General features: G+C 48.2%; 1 protein-coding gene across 3 annotated transcripts; it reads left to right on the forward strand.

Moving 5' to 3' along the window:
* Positions 1 to 13,055: 13,055 nt before the first annotated feature.
* Positions 13,056 to 16,766, forward strand: LOC100836002 (protein POLYCHOME). 3 transcript variants are annotated; one of them, XM_014895547.2, is made up of 4 exons: positions 13,056 to 13,214; positions 13,319 to 13,372; positions 13,838 to 14,110; positions 15,941 to 16,766. In XM_014895547.2, the coding sequence occupies exons 3-4, from the start codon at positions 13,847 to 13,849 to the stop codon at positions 16,364 to 16,366; spliced, it is 690 nt and encodes a 229-aa protein (XP_014751033.1). In that variant the 5' UTR covers positions 13,056 to 13,214; positions 13,319 to 13,372; positions 13,838 to 13,846; the 3' UTR covers positions 16,367 to 16,766. The 3 variants fall into 3 exon arrangements, with proteins under 3 accessions (XP_014751033.1, XP_014751031.1, XP_014751032.1); XM_014895545.2 differs by lacking the exons at positions 13,056 to 13,214; positions 13,319 to 13,372 and adding an exon at positions 13,526 to 13,597; XM_014895546.2 differs by lacking the exons at positions 13,056 to 13,214; positions 13,319 to 13,372 and adding an exon at positions 13,674 to 13,721.
* The last annotated feature ends 2,213 nt before the right edge of the window (positions 16,767 to 18,979 follow it).

Raw genomic sequence — 18,979 nt, forward strand, 5'->3', positions numbered from 1 at the left:
GGAGCTCGATCTCCTCGCCGATGAGGGGGTTCAGGAGGGAGATCACGGTGGAGGAGCTGTACCCAGATCTCCCCCGATTGCTCCTCCCGTATACGCTGGCGAAGGCGACGTAGCCGTTGCTGGAGCCGATGAGGCGGATGCCGGTGCAGAACGTGCGCAGATCGCCGATTGCGCGCTTGATCTGGAGTCGCTCGGAGAAGCTGCTGGCGCTATGGTTGAAGAACGGGGCGGGCGCCGGGTAGAGCTCGAATGAGCGCTGCATCGGGAGGGAAAACGCTGAGGGACGCTGGCCGCCGGCGAGGAAGAGGAGGCAAGGGAACTGCGGCGTGTTGGCGAAGGCGGAGCTCCACGCAGTGCAGACGTCGCGGAGGCACGCGTAGCCCTCTAGCGACAAGTCGGCGGCGTCGGCGATGGAAACGAGGAGCTCGCGGTTGATGTCGGCCCAAGACCGGGACTCCGCCATGGCGTCCATCGTCGAACGATCGCCGGAGCGGCTGCCGTAAGTCACGCGGTTCTGGGGTTTCTAGCTAGGGGGATTGCTCTTTCTAGGGATGGGGAATTTCTGCGTCTGTTTTATACGCGTCGGTTCCCTGCGGTGGACCCGGTAGTGAAAAAAAGTGTCTCACTTTTACAGTGCCAAAATTTACTACAGTCTACAGGACACGGGAGTCGGGACACGGCGACCTGTACAGCCAAACCCCGGTGCACTCTGTCGCATTTGCACCGACGGTGTGCACCACAAACCTGTCCCCTCTTTCCTTTAATTTATTTCCTTTAATACTGCCTAATTAGCTGCCCCATAATCTCTCGCGTCTCTTTCTTCTCTCTCTCACCAGCCCGTCCCAACCTCTCCACGCCGACGGAGGTGGAGGCCCGAAGGAGCGCGCCAGCGGCCGGAGACGAGGGAGACAGTCGGCGCTGCGGTGGGCAGGAGGCGCATCTCCCCGATCCAATCTCTCTCTCCACCAACCTCGAGCCCCCGCGAGCCGCCGTCTCGGCCGCCGCCCCCGCGAGCTGCCGGCACGGCAACGATCTCCAGGCTGCGGGCTGGGCTCTTGGCCTCCCCGCCGCCCCTGGGGCCCGCCGCGACGGGGCGCCGTCCCGGCCTCCCCGTCGGGCCTCTCCTCCTCCTCCTCCTCCTGCGTGGCAGATCGCACTGTCATCCCGCCTCCTCTTTAGACCGTGGCCGCCGGCGATTGGTACTCGTTTTTCTTGATGCCACTTGGTACTGTCGTTGCGGATTGAGAATTTGATGATCTTCTTGTTTTGAATAATGAGGTACTTTGATTTCTTTTGATTTGTACATCGATGTACCTGTGACGTATCGCGACCACTGAATTGAAATAGTGAGTTACTTTGATTTCTTTTGATTTCTATTTTGATGTAACTGTGATATATTTTGATGTACTCATCATGTATGTACTCGTCATGTATCTGTCACGTGCTGTGAACTTTTCTAGATAAATAAATGTGATGTATCATACGATTTAATCGTCTTAGAAGTCCGTGTACACAAGATATTTAAAAACTGAGAAGGTACATGTGATGTACCATAAATTCATGTACATGAGAGATTTGAAAACTGATAAGGTACTATTCAATTATCATAATATATTAAATATGTACTTAAAAACATCACATGTACCGGAATGTATTTAAAAATGGAAGAGAGAGAAAGAGAGAGAAGACTAAAGTTGCCGATTGCTAATCTCGTTCTAGTTTAAAGTAGAATAAATTAACCGAGAGAGAAAGAAAAGGGAAAGACCAAACAAACATGTGGGCAGGACGATGGTGCAAATGCCGTCGGGGCACCGTTTCCGCGCTAGACCTGGACACGCTTTGCTGGGGAACCGTGGGCGCCGGCCCTGCGCTCCGCTCTGCCTGCCTGCCCGCCCAGCCCTAGCGGCTAGCAGGCCCCGGTTACTCGTCTGCGTCTGCTGCTACTGCATCGCTGCTTGATCGGGGACAGGGGCTGCATCGCATCGCCAGGAGTTGGCGATTAATTAATCACGGCCTCACGGGACCTGATACTAGTCCTAGGTGTTAATCACGGTGAGCATCTTATCAATGAAGGCATCTAGCCATCTTTAATCTTTACTCCATTAATTCTCTATGCAAATTTCCAATTTGTGAATGTGAACTAATCTAGTCTCGTTAAATTTCAGAATTATGAAGCCCATTGTTGTCTAGAAAATATCGTAAGAAAAGGAAAAAAAAATGAAGAAATTGGTGGCACTGGCTGAAAGAAGTTTCTCAAAGTTGAAATTGTTAAAGAACTATTTAAGCTCTGCGACGTTTCAAGAGAGGTTAAATGGTTTGGCAACTTTATGCATCGAGAAGAACTTGGTGGATGAGATTGATATTCATAACATCATCAACGACTTTGATGTTAGAAGAATTTTTTTCAGATAATACATATAAACTTTTTGATATAAATGTAAGTCTAGATTCATTGTTAGTCTTTTATGGTGAAATTTTAAGATACATGCATTACTTATTATTAATATATTTTATTAATGGCCCCTGAAACAGGGCACCGAGTACTAATTTCGCACCGGCCCCTGAAAATCTCAGCACCGGGCATGTATGTCGACGACTGGGACACCAGAAGCCTGGGGCAAGATGGTGTTCACGCCGAACCCCAAGCCCGATGCCTACACCGTACCGTTGTGGCCATCTGGGCCCTAAAACAGGTCGCCTACACCGGTAGCAAAGACAAGGACCGGAAGATCTTGGATGACCGCACTGTGTCCGAGAAAAACGTGCCCGGCCTGGCTTATGTCGCTGAAGGCGGCGATGTATACTTGCTAGATTCACGCGGGGACGTGCGCGTGCTCCGCGTCCCTCGCGGATCGACGCTGGATCCGCAGATCGTAGTAGAGCCCTTGATACCCGAGGACGCTGTGTCCCTTTTCAAGATCAACGTCTTCGCTCCGGCCTACGACGTCATGTCCCCTCTAATGTTCATGAAGAAGCTCTTCTATGAGAGCGACCTGTACCAAGTTGGCAGAACACCAGGCCAGTGCCGCAGTGCACGTGCGCTCGCCGTCGCAACCAGGCGGTTCGTTCACTGTGGCCGCGGACGGGATCTTCGTCCTGAGATACGACACTAGGCAAATTCTTACACGTTTTATATAAAAGGTATGAAGGAGCAAGGACCAGATGAGACAATAGTATCATTAGCCAAATCTTATATCGGGGAGTCAACTTAAATTAAAATATATATCATCAAATTTATGAAAACCATTGGCTCATTAAGCATCAGATCTGAGCATTACTGACTTCATCTCCCTGCATCAAATTTGCTATAAGAGAATAGCAACTGAGACAATTTTATTTGATCTGAATCAACTTTGTTCTACACAAAAAGGCACACTGCAGATCATGCAACTACTACAAAAAAACCTTCCGTGATCCCCCTCTCCAATGGCGGTTAAAATGGACCAAAAAACACACCGCCACTGGAGGCCTCTCGAGGCATCCACGAGCACCACCAATGGGCATCACCAACAATGGCGGTGATTCTTGTCCCGAAACAAGGCACCGCCACTGGTGGTCCATCACCAGTGGCGGTGATAACCACCGCCACTGGAAATACCCATGGAAACCCTACCAACCACTAGTGGCGGCCAAAAAAAAAACCCGCCACTGGCATGCAGTTCTATTTTGCATCCTGAGATTTAAATTAAAAATTCAGAATGCGGTAGATTTCCCAATCGATCATGCCGTTCTACTTTGCATCCTTAGATTTAAATTAAAAATTCAGAATGCAGTAGATTTCCCAATAGATCATGCCGTTCTATTTTGCATCCTTAGATTTCAGTGATCATGCAATACTCAACTATCATTTAACACAAGGGAAATCATCAATATCGGATCACTTTTCTCCTACATAAGTTCCACACAAAGCAATTCAACAACACTGGATCTATTTTTTGTGTGTAAATCTGCCACACAACAGCCATTGTTATTACATAAAAAAAAGGATCTACCATTCAGTAAAAACCTGTAAAAACTGAACCCTAGAGAAACATGAAAGATACACACATTGAAATTCTAGTCAATGACCTAATGTTTATATACTAGATGAGACAATTTTATAATTGGCCGAATCTTATATGTGGGGAGTCAACTTAAATTAATTTATCAACAAATTTATCATGAAAACCAGTGGCTAATTAAGCATCAGATCTAAGCATTACTGACTTCATCTCCCTGCATCAAATTTGCTATAAGAGAAATAACAACTGAGACAAAAAAAAAATTGAAAAGAGAGACAATTTTATTTGATGTGAATCAACTATGTTCTACACAAAAAGGGACACTGCAGATCGGGCAGTTCTATTTTGCATCCTTAGATTTAATTTAAAAATTCAGAATGCAGTAGATTTCCCGATCATGACGTTCTGTTTTGCATCCTTAGATTCCAATGATCATGCAGTCATATGTGAATCAACTATCAATCTATCATTTAACACAAGGGAATCACCAATGTTAATTGGACCATTTTCTACAAGACTATGTTAGCAATAATCTTGATTCTTGTATCTAGATGTTAATTTTCGTATGCATGTAAATAGTTGCATGGTAGGTTGGCATGGTGTACGTGTGAGAAGTATGAAGCCGATGAAGCTGTCTTCAACCGTGGCGTGCGAGGCGAGATGCTCGATGTCGTGCGATGTGACATGGAGGCGAGATGCCAGAGACGTCGTGTGATGCGACGCGATGAGATGTCAGTGACGATGCGGCGAGCAGGCGAGATACTGGCGGCGTGAAGCTGCAGGCATGCCAGGTATGAAGCAAAGGTGCCGGTGCTGTGAGAGGCAGCAACGTGTTGATCCTGGAGTGATTCTAGGAGGAGGAAGAGATCATGGTTTGTTAGTTGTTTGCAGAGGAGGAAGAGGTCATGGTTTGTTAGTTGTTTGCAGCAGTAGATTATCTAGGCAGCTAGCTGTGTGTGTGCATGCAGATTAGGGACTTGCTCCACGAGAAGATAAGGCCTCGTACTAGTGCTGTTAGTGGATTAGTTAGAGGCACAAGATCCGGTCAGGTTTTTGAAGCCGCTACATGTCTGTTAGCCGGCTATTTAAGCCTTGTAATCGTGTTGTGAACAAGAAGAGAAATAGAAAGAGGAAAAGGGCAAGGCCGTGAGAGGCAGCCATTGCCAAATCCTTGTGTATCCCTTGTTCTTGTGCGTGTACTTGTGAGCTGTGAGAGGCAGCTCCAACGATTGGTATCAGAGCCTCAAGATCTTGAGGCGATGCGGTGGTGGTCTGGCGAACTCCATGTGAGGTGGAGGACGACGGCCTGAGGTGTTCGCCGGCGGTGAGATGCCGCTGGCGGATTGTTGCGGTGCGACGCCGGCCGCCGGTCGCAGTTGGCGGTGTGATATTCAGCCACAACAAGATGGCGGTGGTGCAACGCCGATAGCCGGTGATGGCGGTGAGATGCCGCAAGGAGGCGTTGGCGGGGCGACGCCGCAAGGAGAAGAGTAGAAGACGACGGTGGGATGCCGTCACGAGGAGACAACGGTGCGACTAGATAAGTTCCACACAAAGCAAGAACACTCGAGCTATTTTGTGTGTGTAAATAATCCACGCATCAGCCATTGCTATTACATAAAAAACAGAAGGATCTATCATTCAGTAAAAACCTGTATAAACTGAACCCTACTGAAACATGAAAGTTACACACACTGAAATTCTAGTCAGTGACGAAATTTTTATAGATTACACGAGTTGGTCAAATGCAGAACCAAAAGCATTTATAATTATACATCAGGCAATCACCGGCAACATGAATTGAGTGTGATGTATCTTGGTTCATTAAGCAAAACACACTATGCAAGAGATAGATATCAAAAGTTCACGGATTTTGTCTACCTGGCTGTATTCAATAAATTGAAAAGCATATATGACAAGAACTCTAATAAATATCAGTGCCAAGTAAATTAAGCTGTTTCATTCAAAGTCTTGGAATGCAGCATCACAAGAGTTAACTAATCAATCAAAATATGCATGGCTCCAGGTCCGACATCTGAGGGGGGAGAGTTTCGAGGTGGACTGGATCTCAGGTCGGCCTGGACACGAGCAGAGCTCGCCAAAAGCTCGAAGATTTCGAGCTCGGCCCGAAACTGTTTCAAGCCTGGATATGAGGCTCGGCTCGGGCCTTGGTGAAGCTCGGGCCGAGCTTGGGAGCTCGACGAGCCCAACAAAGGGGAGAATAATACGGCGTCGGCACCAGGGAAGGAAGAGCCGAAGAGAGCATGGGCACCGTTGGGGAGAGGAAGGACACCGGGTCGTCGCCGTCGGCATGGCAACCGCGGCGCCACGAGGCAGCTCGCCGTCGTCTTCATCTTCCCCATCAAGCGGAGCTTCTGGCCGGCGCGGGTGCTGTTCTGCCTGTTCAGCAGAGCGGTTCTAAGCAGTAGCGGCGCAGCGGGATGCTTTGCGGCGGAGCTAGCTGCGTAGGGCGGCCTGTGTGCGGCGGCGCGGGGAGGCGCAGGAGATAGCTAGCTGGCGGCACGCAGAGGAAGACCTAGCTACGTACGAAAGGATGAGTCGGGGTCGTGGGGATTGAGGACTGAATGGGTATTGGGCCGTCGGGGAGAACTAATGGGCTGCTGTGCGCAGAATTTTTCGAGCTTTTGCGAGCGGCCCGAGCCGAGCCGGGCTCGACTCGAAAAATAAAACGGGCCCAATATGCATGCTCGGCTCAGGCTTTTAATTTCTCGGGCCGAACTCGAGCCCGTCCGAGCCTGAGCGGGCCGAGCCCGAGCTCAAAAGCTCGGCCCGGGCGTCCAGGCCGAATCTCAGGTGAAAGATGGGGACGATCGCGCTGGATAGTCGCTTTCGCCAGAGAGAGGAGCTTCTACGCGGAGTGGGCCTCGGGGGGAGAGGCACGTGGCCCTCGCCGGAGGGAGGCGGTGCAATCGCTCCCAGTCGCCGGAGGTAGGAGCTCATGAGACCTGCGCCACTCGCCGCCTTCATCATCGCGAGAGCGAGCCCAGGCTGTCTACCCAACCTATCGGGTTGTGGATCTTTCTCCCAGGAAATGCGGCAGAAAAGGCCAGGAAATCACCCCCTCGTGGGCTAGCTACCAAATGCGCTCTAGATTTCCTCGGGTTGATTAGGCCCGTGGCATTTCAACTTACCAAGTCGTGGAGCCTTGGAGAGATTCCAGGAGGTAAGATCTCGTGTTAGTTGGGGTATGACGTGAGTTTAGGTATTAGTGGCCTGAAATTGGCTCTATATAAGGCATGTACCATGTTTGTTTTGGAAACAACAAGAGAAATAGAAAGAGGAAAAGGGCAAGGCCGTGAGAGGCAGCCATTGCCCAAAATCCATGTGTTTCTTCGTGTGTTCGTCTGAAGAAAACAGAAGAGAGAATAGAGAGGAGAAAAGCTCGGCTGTGAGAGGCAGCTCGAGGCCCATATTCTGCTTCTGTTCTTTCCTTGTGACGTGAACCAGACAGAGAGAGAGGGCTGCAGCATCAAGGAAGAAGAAGAAGAAGTGGAGTTTCAGACTCCTGCCGCGGCAGGAATTTTTCTGCCGCGGCAGAAAACCATACTGCAGCTGCGTGATGCAGCTCGAGGAGGAAGAAGAGGAGGAGCAGCGGCTAGCTAGTCCCAGGTTTGGCATCCCAAAAATTTTGTGGCCAAAGGCCAAAGGACTCCCAGATTTGGCATCCCAAAAATAGTACTGTACAAACAGAAGGAAATCACTAGTACATGCAAAAACAATTGGTTAGGAGTTTCTGATTTCAATTGCCCATTTTGGAAACTTCAAAAGGGAAAGAAAGTATTGCGGGACACTTGTTAGCTAAGCATGACTTGACCAATGCAACTCACCGCCCACAAGAAATGAGTTCCCCTTTCTAGCCGGATTATCTTATCTATCAGGTTGAATATCTCCTCTCTTCTATATATGCCTATCAAAATACAAGGGGGGGTCCCAAGTATTTGATAGCGAAATGAGAGTCATTTTCAATCAGACAATTAATCCCTATTATTGGATGCTATGTTTATTTCCCACCGAAATAAGACTTCATTTTAGTAGGAACTAGCTAGGCATCCTATGCATGTGTGAAGCTTTCCATGTAAGAATATTTTTATTTTTCAGTAATGAAAGTAGCCTTCTCTCTTTTAACTGAGCATAATCATGATCTCTTTCCACCACGGAGTGGCATTTTGAAAACATGGAGAGCTAATAATGATAGCACCTAATAATAGATTTCTAATATTATATAAGACTCCAGAAATGCAAAAACATATATTCCTTACCAACATTGAATGATCACATCATCAACAACTGCTTAGCCGCGCGGTCTTCAATGTTTGAGGTTAGTCCTGCCGGTTGTCGACAATCATCTGCAGATACACGATGTTTCTTCCCTTTGTTGGTGCCTGTCATGTTGTCATCGGGGAAGTACCAAAAACGGTTTCCTCTGCCTGGATGATCCGGAATACCGCACCGTGCACCATCGGAAAGAACGAAAGGCGTAGAGGTTCCGGTGGCCATGTCACACCCCATAGGTGTGCCCAGCTAGTCGATCCAGTACACGTAGTTGGCTCTAACCCCGGGACGGCCTCGGGTCGCACCAAGGCTGGGCTGTTCCTGCCGATGAACACCGAGCAGCCTCCCAGATCCTTCACTGCATCCCAACATGGGCGGCAATCTGGGTCGTACCTCAGGACGAAGATCCCGCCCGCGGCCATAGTGAACGAACTGCCTGGCTATGACGGCGAGCACATGTGCACAGCGGCGCTGGTGTTCTGCCACACTTGGTACAGGTGGGCCACGCAGAAGAAGAGCTTCTTAATGAACATTAGACTGGAGACGGCATCGTATGGCGGAGCGAAGACATTGATCTCAAAAGGGGAGACGGCGTGCTCGGGCATCAAGGGCAACAGTTAATCCTTGATACCCGGGCACGCTGTGTCCCCTTTCGAGATCAACGTCTTCGCTCCGCCCTACGACAATGTGTCCTCTCTAATGTTCATGAAGAAGCTCTTCTTCTGCGAGGGCCACCTATACCATGTGTGGCAGAACACCAGTGCCACCGTGCACATGCGCTCTCCGTCGCAACCAGGTGGTTCGTTCACTGTGGCCGCGGACGGGATCTTAGTCCTGATGTATGACCGAGAGCGCCACCCATGCTAGGACGCGGTGAAGGGTCTGGGAGGTTTCTCGGTTTTCATCGGTAAGAACATACAGGCTGTGAGGCAAGCCGTCCCTGGGGTTAGAGCCAACTGCGTGTACTAGATCGACTGGCTAGGCACTCCTATGGTGTGTGCCATGGCCACGGGAACCTCTACGCCGTTCGTTCTTCCCGAAGGTGTGTGGTGCGCTATTCCGGATAATCCGGGCAGAGCAAATCGTTCTTGGTATTTCCCCGATGACAACATGACGAGCATCCACAAGGGAAGAAGCAGCGGGTATCTGAAGCTAATCGTGGACAACCGGCTGAACTAATCTCATACATAGAAGACCACGCGGCTAATAAGTTGATGATGTGATCATTCAATGTTGGTAAGGTAAGTTTTTGAATTTCTGAAGTGTTATATAATACTTGAAATCTATTACTCCCTCCGATCCTAAATTGTTGTCGAAATATTACATGTATCTAGACGCCTTTTAAGAGTAGATACATCCATATTTGGGCAAATTTGAGACAAGAATTTAGGATCGGAGGGAGTATATATTAGGTGCTATCATTATTAGCTCTGTTTTAAAAATGCCACTCTGTGGCGGAAGGAGAGTATGATTTTGCTCAGTTGAAAGAGAGAGAAGGCTACTTTCATTAATGAAGTGGAAAGCTTCACACGTATGCATGTAGGATGCCTATCTAGTTCCTAAGTCTAATTTCAGTGGGAAGTAAACATAGCATCCAATAGTATGGATTAATTGTCTTATTGAACATGCCCTCGTATTTTGATAGGCTTAGAAGAGAGGAGATATGCAACCTATAGTACATAAGATAATCTGGACAGAAAGGAGAACTCGTTTCTTATGGGGGAAAAGTTCCATTGGTCAAGTCATGCTTAGCTAACTAGTATGCCCAATACTTGCTTTCCCTTTTCAAGCTCCCAAATGGGCAATCGACTATCAAATACTTGGGACACCCCCCCCCCCCCCACACACACACACACCTTGTATTTTGCAAAGAGCTCCAATGAGGATGCGTGGCGGCAAGCACGATGGTGGGATCCGGCACAGGGGCCGGAGTTCTTAACTTTGCAGAAGAATTAAAAAGGGAAAAAAAATACTCACCACATCAGCGCGGGACATGATCTGATGACAACACATAGGGCGAGCACAACGGCGGGATCCAGACATAGGAAGGCCAGGTGGGACGGATCCGGTGCTGGGGAGTTTTTTAAGTTTGCAGAAGAACTCACAAAAGGACCCAAAAAAATGACCAAATCTATGCGGGGCGAGCTCTGATGACAGTTCCTGGCTGTGAGCACAACAACGGGATCTAGCCGTAGGAAGGCCGGGCGGGGCGGATCCGGTGCGGGGTAGTTTTTCAGCTTGCAGAAGACCTAAAAAAAGGGGGGAAATGTACTCACCATATCTGTGCGGGACGAGCTACAACGACGGCGCATGGCAGCGAGCACAAGGGCGGCATCCAGCTGTAGGAAGGCCGGGATCCGGCGCATGGGTGTTTTTATGTGGGGAGGACGCCAGTGCCACTGACGGAGCTGCTCATCGCCGGCTCTGCAGGAGTGAGAGAGATAGACCGTGAGAGAGAGAGCGAGAGAAAGAGGGAGAGAGAGAGGGGCCGGTGGAGGGATGGAGGGTGGATCCAGCGGCCACGTCCTCGATCCGAACTTTTCCCCCTCCACCAATCACAGCCAAGCACAAGAATAGTGTGTTTTTTCATGTTTGCAACCAGTAGCCATCAGTGGTGGGCAAAACTGCAAACCCGCCATTGATGGGTCTAAAATTTTGTTTTGTCCTTGTATTTGTCATGTCTCTTCTACAATTTTAACATAGCTTAATGGATTAGTGGGTCTAAAACATGGTCTAATATTTGTAAAAATTGGAGAGGTGCCATTTTGCTGTTGTCCGTCGGTGGCCTATACTTTTTTTTGAGTAATCGGTGGCCCATAATATTTTTTTGAGAAATCGGTGGCCCATGCTTTTGGTGTTGTCCATTGACGACAACATAGTCTCAGTGCCTACACATCAAAACTATTTAGCTAACCCACCAATTTCAAAACCTTCCTTCCGAGAAGGGCACCGAAGTCGACGAGTTTCACTACCGATTAAATTTCCTACTATACCAATTGCAATTTAGCGTTGAGTAGATTTGCAATGCAAGAATCATCAGTAACGAGGACATACAGACGTGTTATCGAAGCTCAAGGATCAATTGGTCCATGTATTTTTGGTTTTCTCGCATCAGAATTTGTCCTTTTGTTTTCTTTTATGGAGGGAATATCAGTTTGCGTGTCGATACTTTTGAGACGTTTGCATGTAACACCTCAATTCAAAATTCGATAAAGCACTGTTCAGTCTCGCACACATGCTCATGAGGTATGTACTAAATCTTCAAGAGTAAAATGCACCGTAGGTCATAAACCTATTTGGAGTGTGTCAAATAAGTCCTAATTCTATCAAGACGCACATTTGGACCCTAATTTTTTGTAACTTGTTCACACGTGGTCCTAATCGAGCGCGAGCCGCTGCTGACCGGGCCAGGTGGCAAGTTGACTGCCATGCTAGCTAACTGCCGAGTCGATGAAAATTACAAATAGGCCCAACTGACATGGTTACACCATATCGAGTCCTCACCTTTGGTGTACCTGCTACGGCCCAACGAGAGGACCATTCGGAGGCCCATTACAATCCGTGAAGCCCAAGTACCTTGGATTGCGGCTGAAGATAAGGAAACCGACTTATGATTTATCTTTATATGTAACTAAGCCGGATTCTATACCCGAGACATAGGCTCCTATATAAAGGACTGAGAGGGGGAACCGGGAGGCCATCTATTCTCTCATTCACATCAAGCCAGATCCAATCTGCGGATCATCGCCTTCCGGTGAACTTCATCATCAGTACTAGCTCAAACAAGGAGTAGGGGTATTACCTCCATGAGGGCCCCGTACCTGGGTAAGTCATGCCCATGTCTCCTTGTTAGCCGACGAACTCGCCAGCAGATGTCTTTCTCTCGAAAACACAAGTCCATAACAATGGGCATTGCCGTGGAGCAACCACATCACCAACCTTTCCGTTTTGCAATTTCAAGTGGGATGGGGAGAAATCGGGGAAAGGACCACTGGGGATGAGTAAAATGGAAAAGTTGGGCGTATTTGCAATTTGCAGCGACCCAGCAGTTAACTAGCGTGGCAGTCAACTTGCCACCTGGCCTGTCAGCAGTGGTTCGGGCTCGATCAGGACCACACGTGAACAAGTTACAAAGAACTAGGATACAAATATGCACTTTGATAGAATTAGTACCCACTTGGCACACCTCGAATAGTTTTATGACCTACGGTTCATTTTACTCAAGTTTCAACTCCTGATTGGGTACTTTAATGTCTTCATTTTAGACTCTATTTGAAATTTTGTACTCAATTGAAAACCGGAGACTTGGAGTTGAAAGATAGCTGAATTCTTCGGATGCAAAAGCTGAACTATTTCGAATTAGGATCTTGAGATGCGAAATGTTAGTACTCAGTAAGAGGGGCGCCCATAGTTTGCAAAAATAAATAAATGAGTTGTTTAATGGTTATATGCACACAATGTCACGAGGCGGTCATGAATCATTGCATTGCTTCAGAGTCTTCCTGCGGCACATCCTTTCGCCAAAAACGAATCCAAGTTCAGAGCGGCAGAACTCTCCGAAAGTCAAAAACAACAACAGGTACAACGGCGAATGGACCACGCCCACAAACACCAGACTCGTGCTACCCGTCCACGTCACACAAACGAACGGATGGATGCAGTCTAGTCCACGGAGAACCCTATGGACCGGCGTTTCGGCCCACTGCCTGCGGCCGCCGAGTCCCAAATTTTTGATTTTTAATAATCCCGCCCAACGTCTCGCCCCCGCTCCCCCCATTCCCTATTAGAAACCCCGTAGCCGTAGGCACTATAAACCCTAGAGATTTTACCCCAAAATTCGTGGTAGTTAGTGGTAGATTAGAACCCGTAGGTGTATCAGGGGTTCGAAGCGGCAAGATTGGAAGAAGGGCCGAGCAAATCGTGAGAGAAATTTTGAGATTTTGGGGCCATTTCGTTCTTTTCCCCACCTTTTTCGGGACCGTTTCTTGGTGTTTTGATGCGTTCCTTCGATTCTTTTGTTGCAGATCTGTTCAAGTGTCGGGATTAGCGTTGGGGAATCGCAGCAGGAGTTTGGCGAGGTAAAGCTCGTCTTTCTCCTCGCGTCGCCACCCATCCCGCTGCCGAGCGCCCGAGACCCCTAGCTCGTCTTCCTCCTCGCGCGAGCGTCGCCACCCATCCCGCTGCCGAGCGCCCGAGACCCCTAGCTCGTCTTCCTCCTCTCGCGAGCGCCGCCACCCATCCCGCTGCCGAGCGCCCGAGCCCCCTAGCTCGTCTTCCTCCTCGCGCGAGCGCCGCCACCGCAGGTTGATCTCCCTTCGATTCTCTCGCTCCAGACCGTTTCTCCTCCCGTCACCCCACGAACGGATTCCGCCCTTTGGCTCCCCGTTTCATAATCTTCCCCAATCCGTACCTGAGGCAAAAATCAAGGTAGGGCCCTACTGGGTCCTCCGCCCGTGCTTGCCGTTTGAACCATTTCATGATGTTTTGATGCGTTTCTCGGGTTCTCACCTATCCGCATCTCTTGTGTTGAGTGCCTCCTGCAGATCTCCAATATGCGTGAGCACAAGGAAGCCAAGAGGGCGGCCCTCTCTGACCTCTCAGGTGGGGGCTTCTTTATCAGGAGGGTGTCCTCGCCGGGGGCTCTTGCAGGGAGAGGGGCTGGGAAGCCGCTGCCAAGGCGGTTCTTATCACCCTCCAGCAACAAGGAGAACGTGCCACCCGTTTGGGCTGTGAGGGCTAAAACGTCGAGGAGGAGGAGCCCACTTCCTGGTTGGCACCCAAGGACGCCTCTCCGTGATATCACGGTGATTGTAAAGGTGATGAACAGGTTCTTCAAATTTTACTGACTTTAGTATTGTTCTGACATGAGTAATATTGCTTCACTAGCTATGCTATTTAGGATTTGCATTCAGGTGTTTCAGAGTTATAAGACAAGCCACAGATGTTTTTCTTGTTCTGTTAACTCAGATTCTGGACTTTTTATTGGCCTGTAACTGTAGTACAGTTTTTATCAATGTGGGCTTGTGGAGTTCCATGACGACAGTCTATGTCGATTTAGTTATATGATGTTGTGCTTTATTAATTTTACTAGTACGTGATTATAGCTGGTGTCTCTTGATTGTTAACAAATTGCCCAACTGTAGCAATTTACTATTATTAGCTTATTTGATTGTTAACAAATAAGGCCTACTTGAATAATTTTTTGACACGTTTGTCATGGCCTTCTGGGCATTACTTCAACCTAACGGTAACTAGTTGGTTATGGAAAGATGAAATGGCTAGAATATTTGTTAGTGGTAAGCAGAATCTAAGGATGCCATGGCTGAAATTTTGACCAAGAGCCCTATTTCTCCTTCTTAGAGTCAGGCTGTGTGTTATTTTCATTATTGGGATAAGACACTGACAACTTTTGCTGTATGCGTACATCAATCCTTTGAAACAACTAGTTTTGTTTATGTAGTTAGATCTAGCTATTTGGTACTGTTTGGAGCAAGAACTGAATGAGGTACATGCTATATTATGTAGTATACACTTTCCTGCTCCCTTGTATCCTTCAAGAGTTCATGCTAGATGAATCCTGTGAGAATAGTAGAATGATTGACTTGTCATGCCTGTTTAAATTGAAGCTACTTTCAACTGGAGTACATGCTACTTCACTGTTTAAAGAAATGCATATTTGTCTGTTTATTGAAGCTGTGATCTGTTTAGCGTTTATATTTTCCGGTACTATTGTTGATTCGTTATATATGTCTGAGTATGGTTCCTTTATGCTTTTGTGCTTTATTACTTGTTGCCAGTACTTTTAGAACAACTTTTCTGTCAACCATCAACTCGCAAGATCAATGGTTTCAGATATTTTGTTACTATGCACTATGTAGAATATGATCATTTGGTCAAACACAAATGCACCCTCCTTTGGTTTAGTTTTCCTGTGCTGATGACGTTTCCTCTATATTTTCTGACCAAGTCAAAATGTAGCTCTCTGAAATTGCTCCATATACCTACAAATTTCTGCCAAAATAAGCCCTTTTTCTCCTAAGTGTCTACATGTATAAAGCCATGCTTTGGTACATGCTACTCTATACCATATATCCTTTGGTACATGCTACTCTATACTGTTGCCATAAAGCCATGTACCAGTTGGATGTCTATATTTAGTAAAAACCTTTACACTATTATAGAGTTAATGTTGTACTCTTAGTACAGCCGAATAACACTATCTCAAAATTGATGTTTCTCTTGGATATCTTGTTTCCAAATATACCATGGCATTTGATTGGTGGAGTGTTATAATTTACTCCGTCCGTCTCATATTAAGTGACTCCAATTTATCTAAATATAGACGTATCTATATACTAAAATACGTCTTGATACATGTAATAGAAAGTCACTTAATATGGGACGGAGGGAGTAGTAATTAAGTTCTAAGTGCACACCCACCACCTTATTCCATATCTGAGTTTATAAGACATGCTTGCTTATTTCTCAGCTTGTATATTTGTTCTATTTTGTTTATTTTTCAGTTTATCTCTATCTGTTAAGACATTCAAAACTTTATCTCCATTGCATTAGTATTAGCTGAAAGTGTGCATTCAGTGCAATGTTTAATTCTTGCTACATGCTGCTATTCTGACTACGACTTGCAGGCCATTGAGAGAAGCCGCTTAAAGATTGCTGCAGCTCAGCAGCAAAGCCAAAGGCCTGAGCAATCTCCTCAACCTGGGAACTTGACGACTCCAGTACCATCAGAGCAGGAGGACATTCGTCATTGTGCTGATGCTCAGGACTCCCTGGCTGCTGCGTCTGGCAGTGGATTAACTCAAATTGTTGCAAGCCCTGCACCTAGCATGGCCGAGCACAGCTTTGAGGTCTATTCCTCACCATCCAAGAGCTCAATGAAGACTCCATCCAAGCCAATTGATCCAGCACTCGCTGATCTCATGGAGAAGAAGCTGTCTAGCTCAATAGAGCAGATAGAGAAGATGGTGAAGAAGGACCTGAAGCAAACTACGAAGGCTGCTCAGCCTTCCAAGAGGGCCAACCAGAGGCGTACTCTGATGTCAATGCGATGAGCCAAGTACTCTACTTCACATTGGGGAGAGGAGGAAGTCCATCTCAGACTAGTCTTCCATCCAGACACTCTTGGCTGCTGCTTTCTTAGCCGCTATTCTGACCATCCAATCCTGCTCTTCTCCTGTCTTCCTTTCAAACCGAGACTTATCATAGCATGTTCTCTGCTTGAGGACCAGGGTTTATGGGCATTTTCGGTTCTCGGCTTGAGGACCTACCGACCTAGGTTTAACAGCTGCTAGTGTCAGGTTTATGCTATCGCAGTAGTACTATGCATACTTTTGTCGTGTATCCTATCACGCTGCCGGACATATCCTTGTTTTGTGCTGTAGTCCGCTGTAATATTACTATAAATCACTTCTTTTTGTGTATGATGATAGAGGACAGAATGTTGCATTGGTATTGGTACCTGGGGCAGGTTTATGGATATTTGCATAAGCGCAGTCAAAGGGAGGTTGCAGAAGGCCTACCGGAGGCATGCAAAGTAGCCGTGCTAGAACTTGTATGCAAAAAGGTGCCACCGGATACGGAGGCATGCCAGAGTCGGACCTGCGGACAGTGGAGCCGTGCTGGTTGAGTACCCGTGAGTGCCTGTCTTACAGAAAAACAAAGAGGCGTTTAGCACTCATACACCTGTAATGCCGAAGCCTTAAGGTCCATGGATGCAGAATGATGCATTATACGTTCCGCGTCGCCCACCTGCAACTACGACACATGCAATTCACACCGGCTTGACATTAACATCCAGTCGTCAATTGCATCCTTGAAACGATTTGACTGAAACAAGAATTACCATGCCCATGAGAATTACAATGACTGTCAGAATCTGCAAGGATTTGCATGCAAACTAAATCAAATTCCCTCTCACACAAACCAATTGCTGACAAGGCTTTCTGGCCAAGGTCAATCTTATGTAATATTTTTAATATGTGTAATACATAACACTGTAGGAGCCTTTCCAACACTATCTTAATTAAAAATCCACATCAACTTGCAGGTATATGTATGCGTATATGTCCATCACATACATATGCATATACATATTATTATAGTAGGCATATGCCCTCTATGATTCAAAAAAGAAAAGGTTCAGATGTGCAATCATTATTCATGCGGGGCTTCGAATGAGAGGGAGACCCATTGGTGGGTATGGTGCTGCACGTGGCGCATGCATCTGATTTTGCCGCAAGGGATGTCACACACTTCGTTGGTGCCTCCTAAGTTTTGTATGGCACTGTAGGCAGTGTTTGTTCGTCTCTCTTGGATGACACACGTGCAGGCAGTGTTGCCACAATAGGTGTTGGCGCCAATGTCTCATGCACCTGTCCGGGTGATGTGTTGTACCTTTTGGATGGTAGTCTCCCTGCTATAGGAGCGAGTGGCTCACGCACACTGTAGGGTGGCACAGGTGCTTGAGGAGTCAAGGTCCAACTCTTGGATGACATTGTGGTAGGCTTTATCACCGCTATAGAAGTCGGCGGCTCATGAGACTTGTAGGGTGGCTCCCGTGCAAGAGGAGTTACCGATGGTGTGACCTGCTGCTGTGGAGACATTTGACTAGGAGGTGTCACCATTGACGGTATTGTAGGGCGAGGTGTTTGTGTCGGTGGCAGAGACACTTGATTAGGAGGCTTCACCGTTGATGGTTGTTCTGGGCGAGGTGCCCCTGTCAGCGATGACAACACTTGATTAGGAGGTGCCGTCATTGGCGGTGGTGCATGACGAGGTGCTTGTGTGGGTGTAGGCGACACTTGACGAGGTGGTGGTGCCCCCTTTGGTGGCGTTGCATGGAGAGGTCCTTGTGCCGCCAACGGCAACACTTGATGAGGAGGCACCCCCGTTGGCAACTGTGCAAGACGAGGTGCTTGTGTCGGCGGCAGAGACACTTGATGTTGAGGCGCAACCATTGGCGGCGGTGAAGGGTGAGGTCCTTGTGTCGGTTGCCGCGACACTTGATGATGAGGCACTACAGTTGGTGGTGGTGTCGGGTGAGATGCTTGTGCTAGAGGCGGCACATGATGACGAGGGGCTACAGTTGGGGCCCGTGCAGGGTGAGGTGCTTGTGTCGGTGTGGGTGACAGTTGATGATGAGGGGCCACAGCTGGCTGCGGTGCCGCGGGGTGAGATGATTGTGTCAGCAGTGATGGCACATGGTGATGAGGGGCTACATTTGGGGGCCGTGCAGGGTGAGGTACTTGTGTCGGTGCGGGTGACAGTTGATGACGAGGGGCCACAGCTGGCTGCGGCGCCGGGTGAGATGCTTGTGTCAACGGTGATGTCACATGTTGATGAGGGGCTACAGTTGGGGCTCGTGCAGGGTGAGGTACTTGTGTCGGTGCGGGTGACAGTTGATGACGAGGGGCCACAGCTGGCTGCGGCGCCGGGTGAGATGCTTGTATCGATGCTGGTGAGACTTGATGTCGAGGGGTCACAGTTGGTTGTGGTGCAGGGGGAGGTGGTTGTGTCACTTGATAACGAGGGGCCACAGTTGGCTGCAGTGCAGGACGAGGTGCTTGTGTCGGGGGTGGCGACTCTTGATGACGTGGTACCACCGTGGGCGGCGGTGCAAATCGTGGTGCTTCTGTTGGTGGCAACCACGCTTGATGAGGAGGTGC

Source organism: Brachypodium distachyon, chromosome 5 (genome assembly GCF_000005505.3).
Source record: "Brachypodium distachyon strain Bd21 chromosome 5, Brachypodium_distachyon_v3.0, whole genome shotgun sequence".
NCBI classification, from domain to species: domain Eukaryota; kingdom Viridiplantae; phylum Streptophyta; class Magnoliopsida; order Poales; family Poaceae; genus Brachypodium; species Brachypodium distachyon.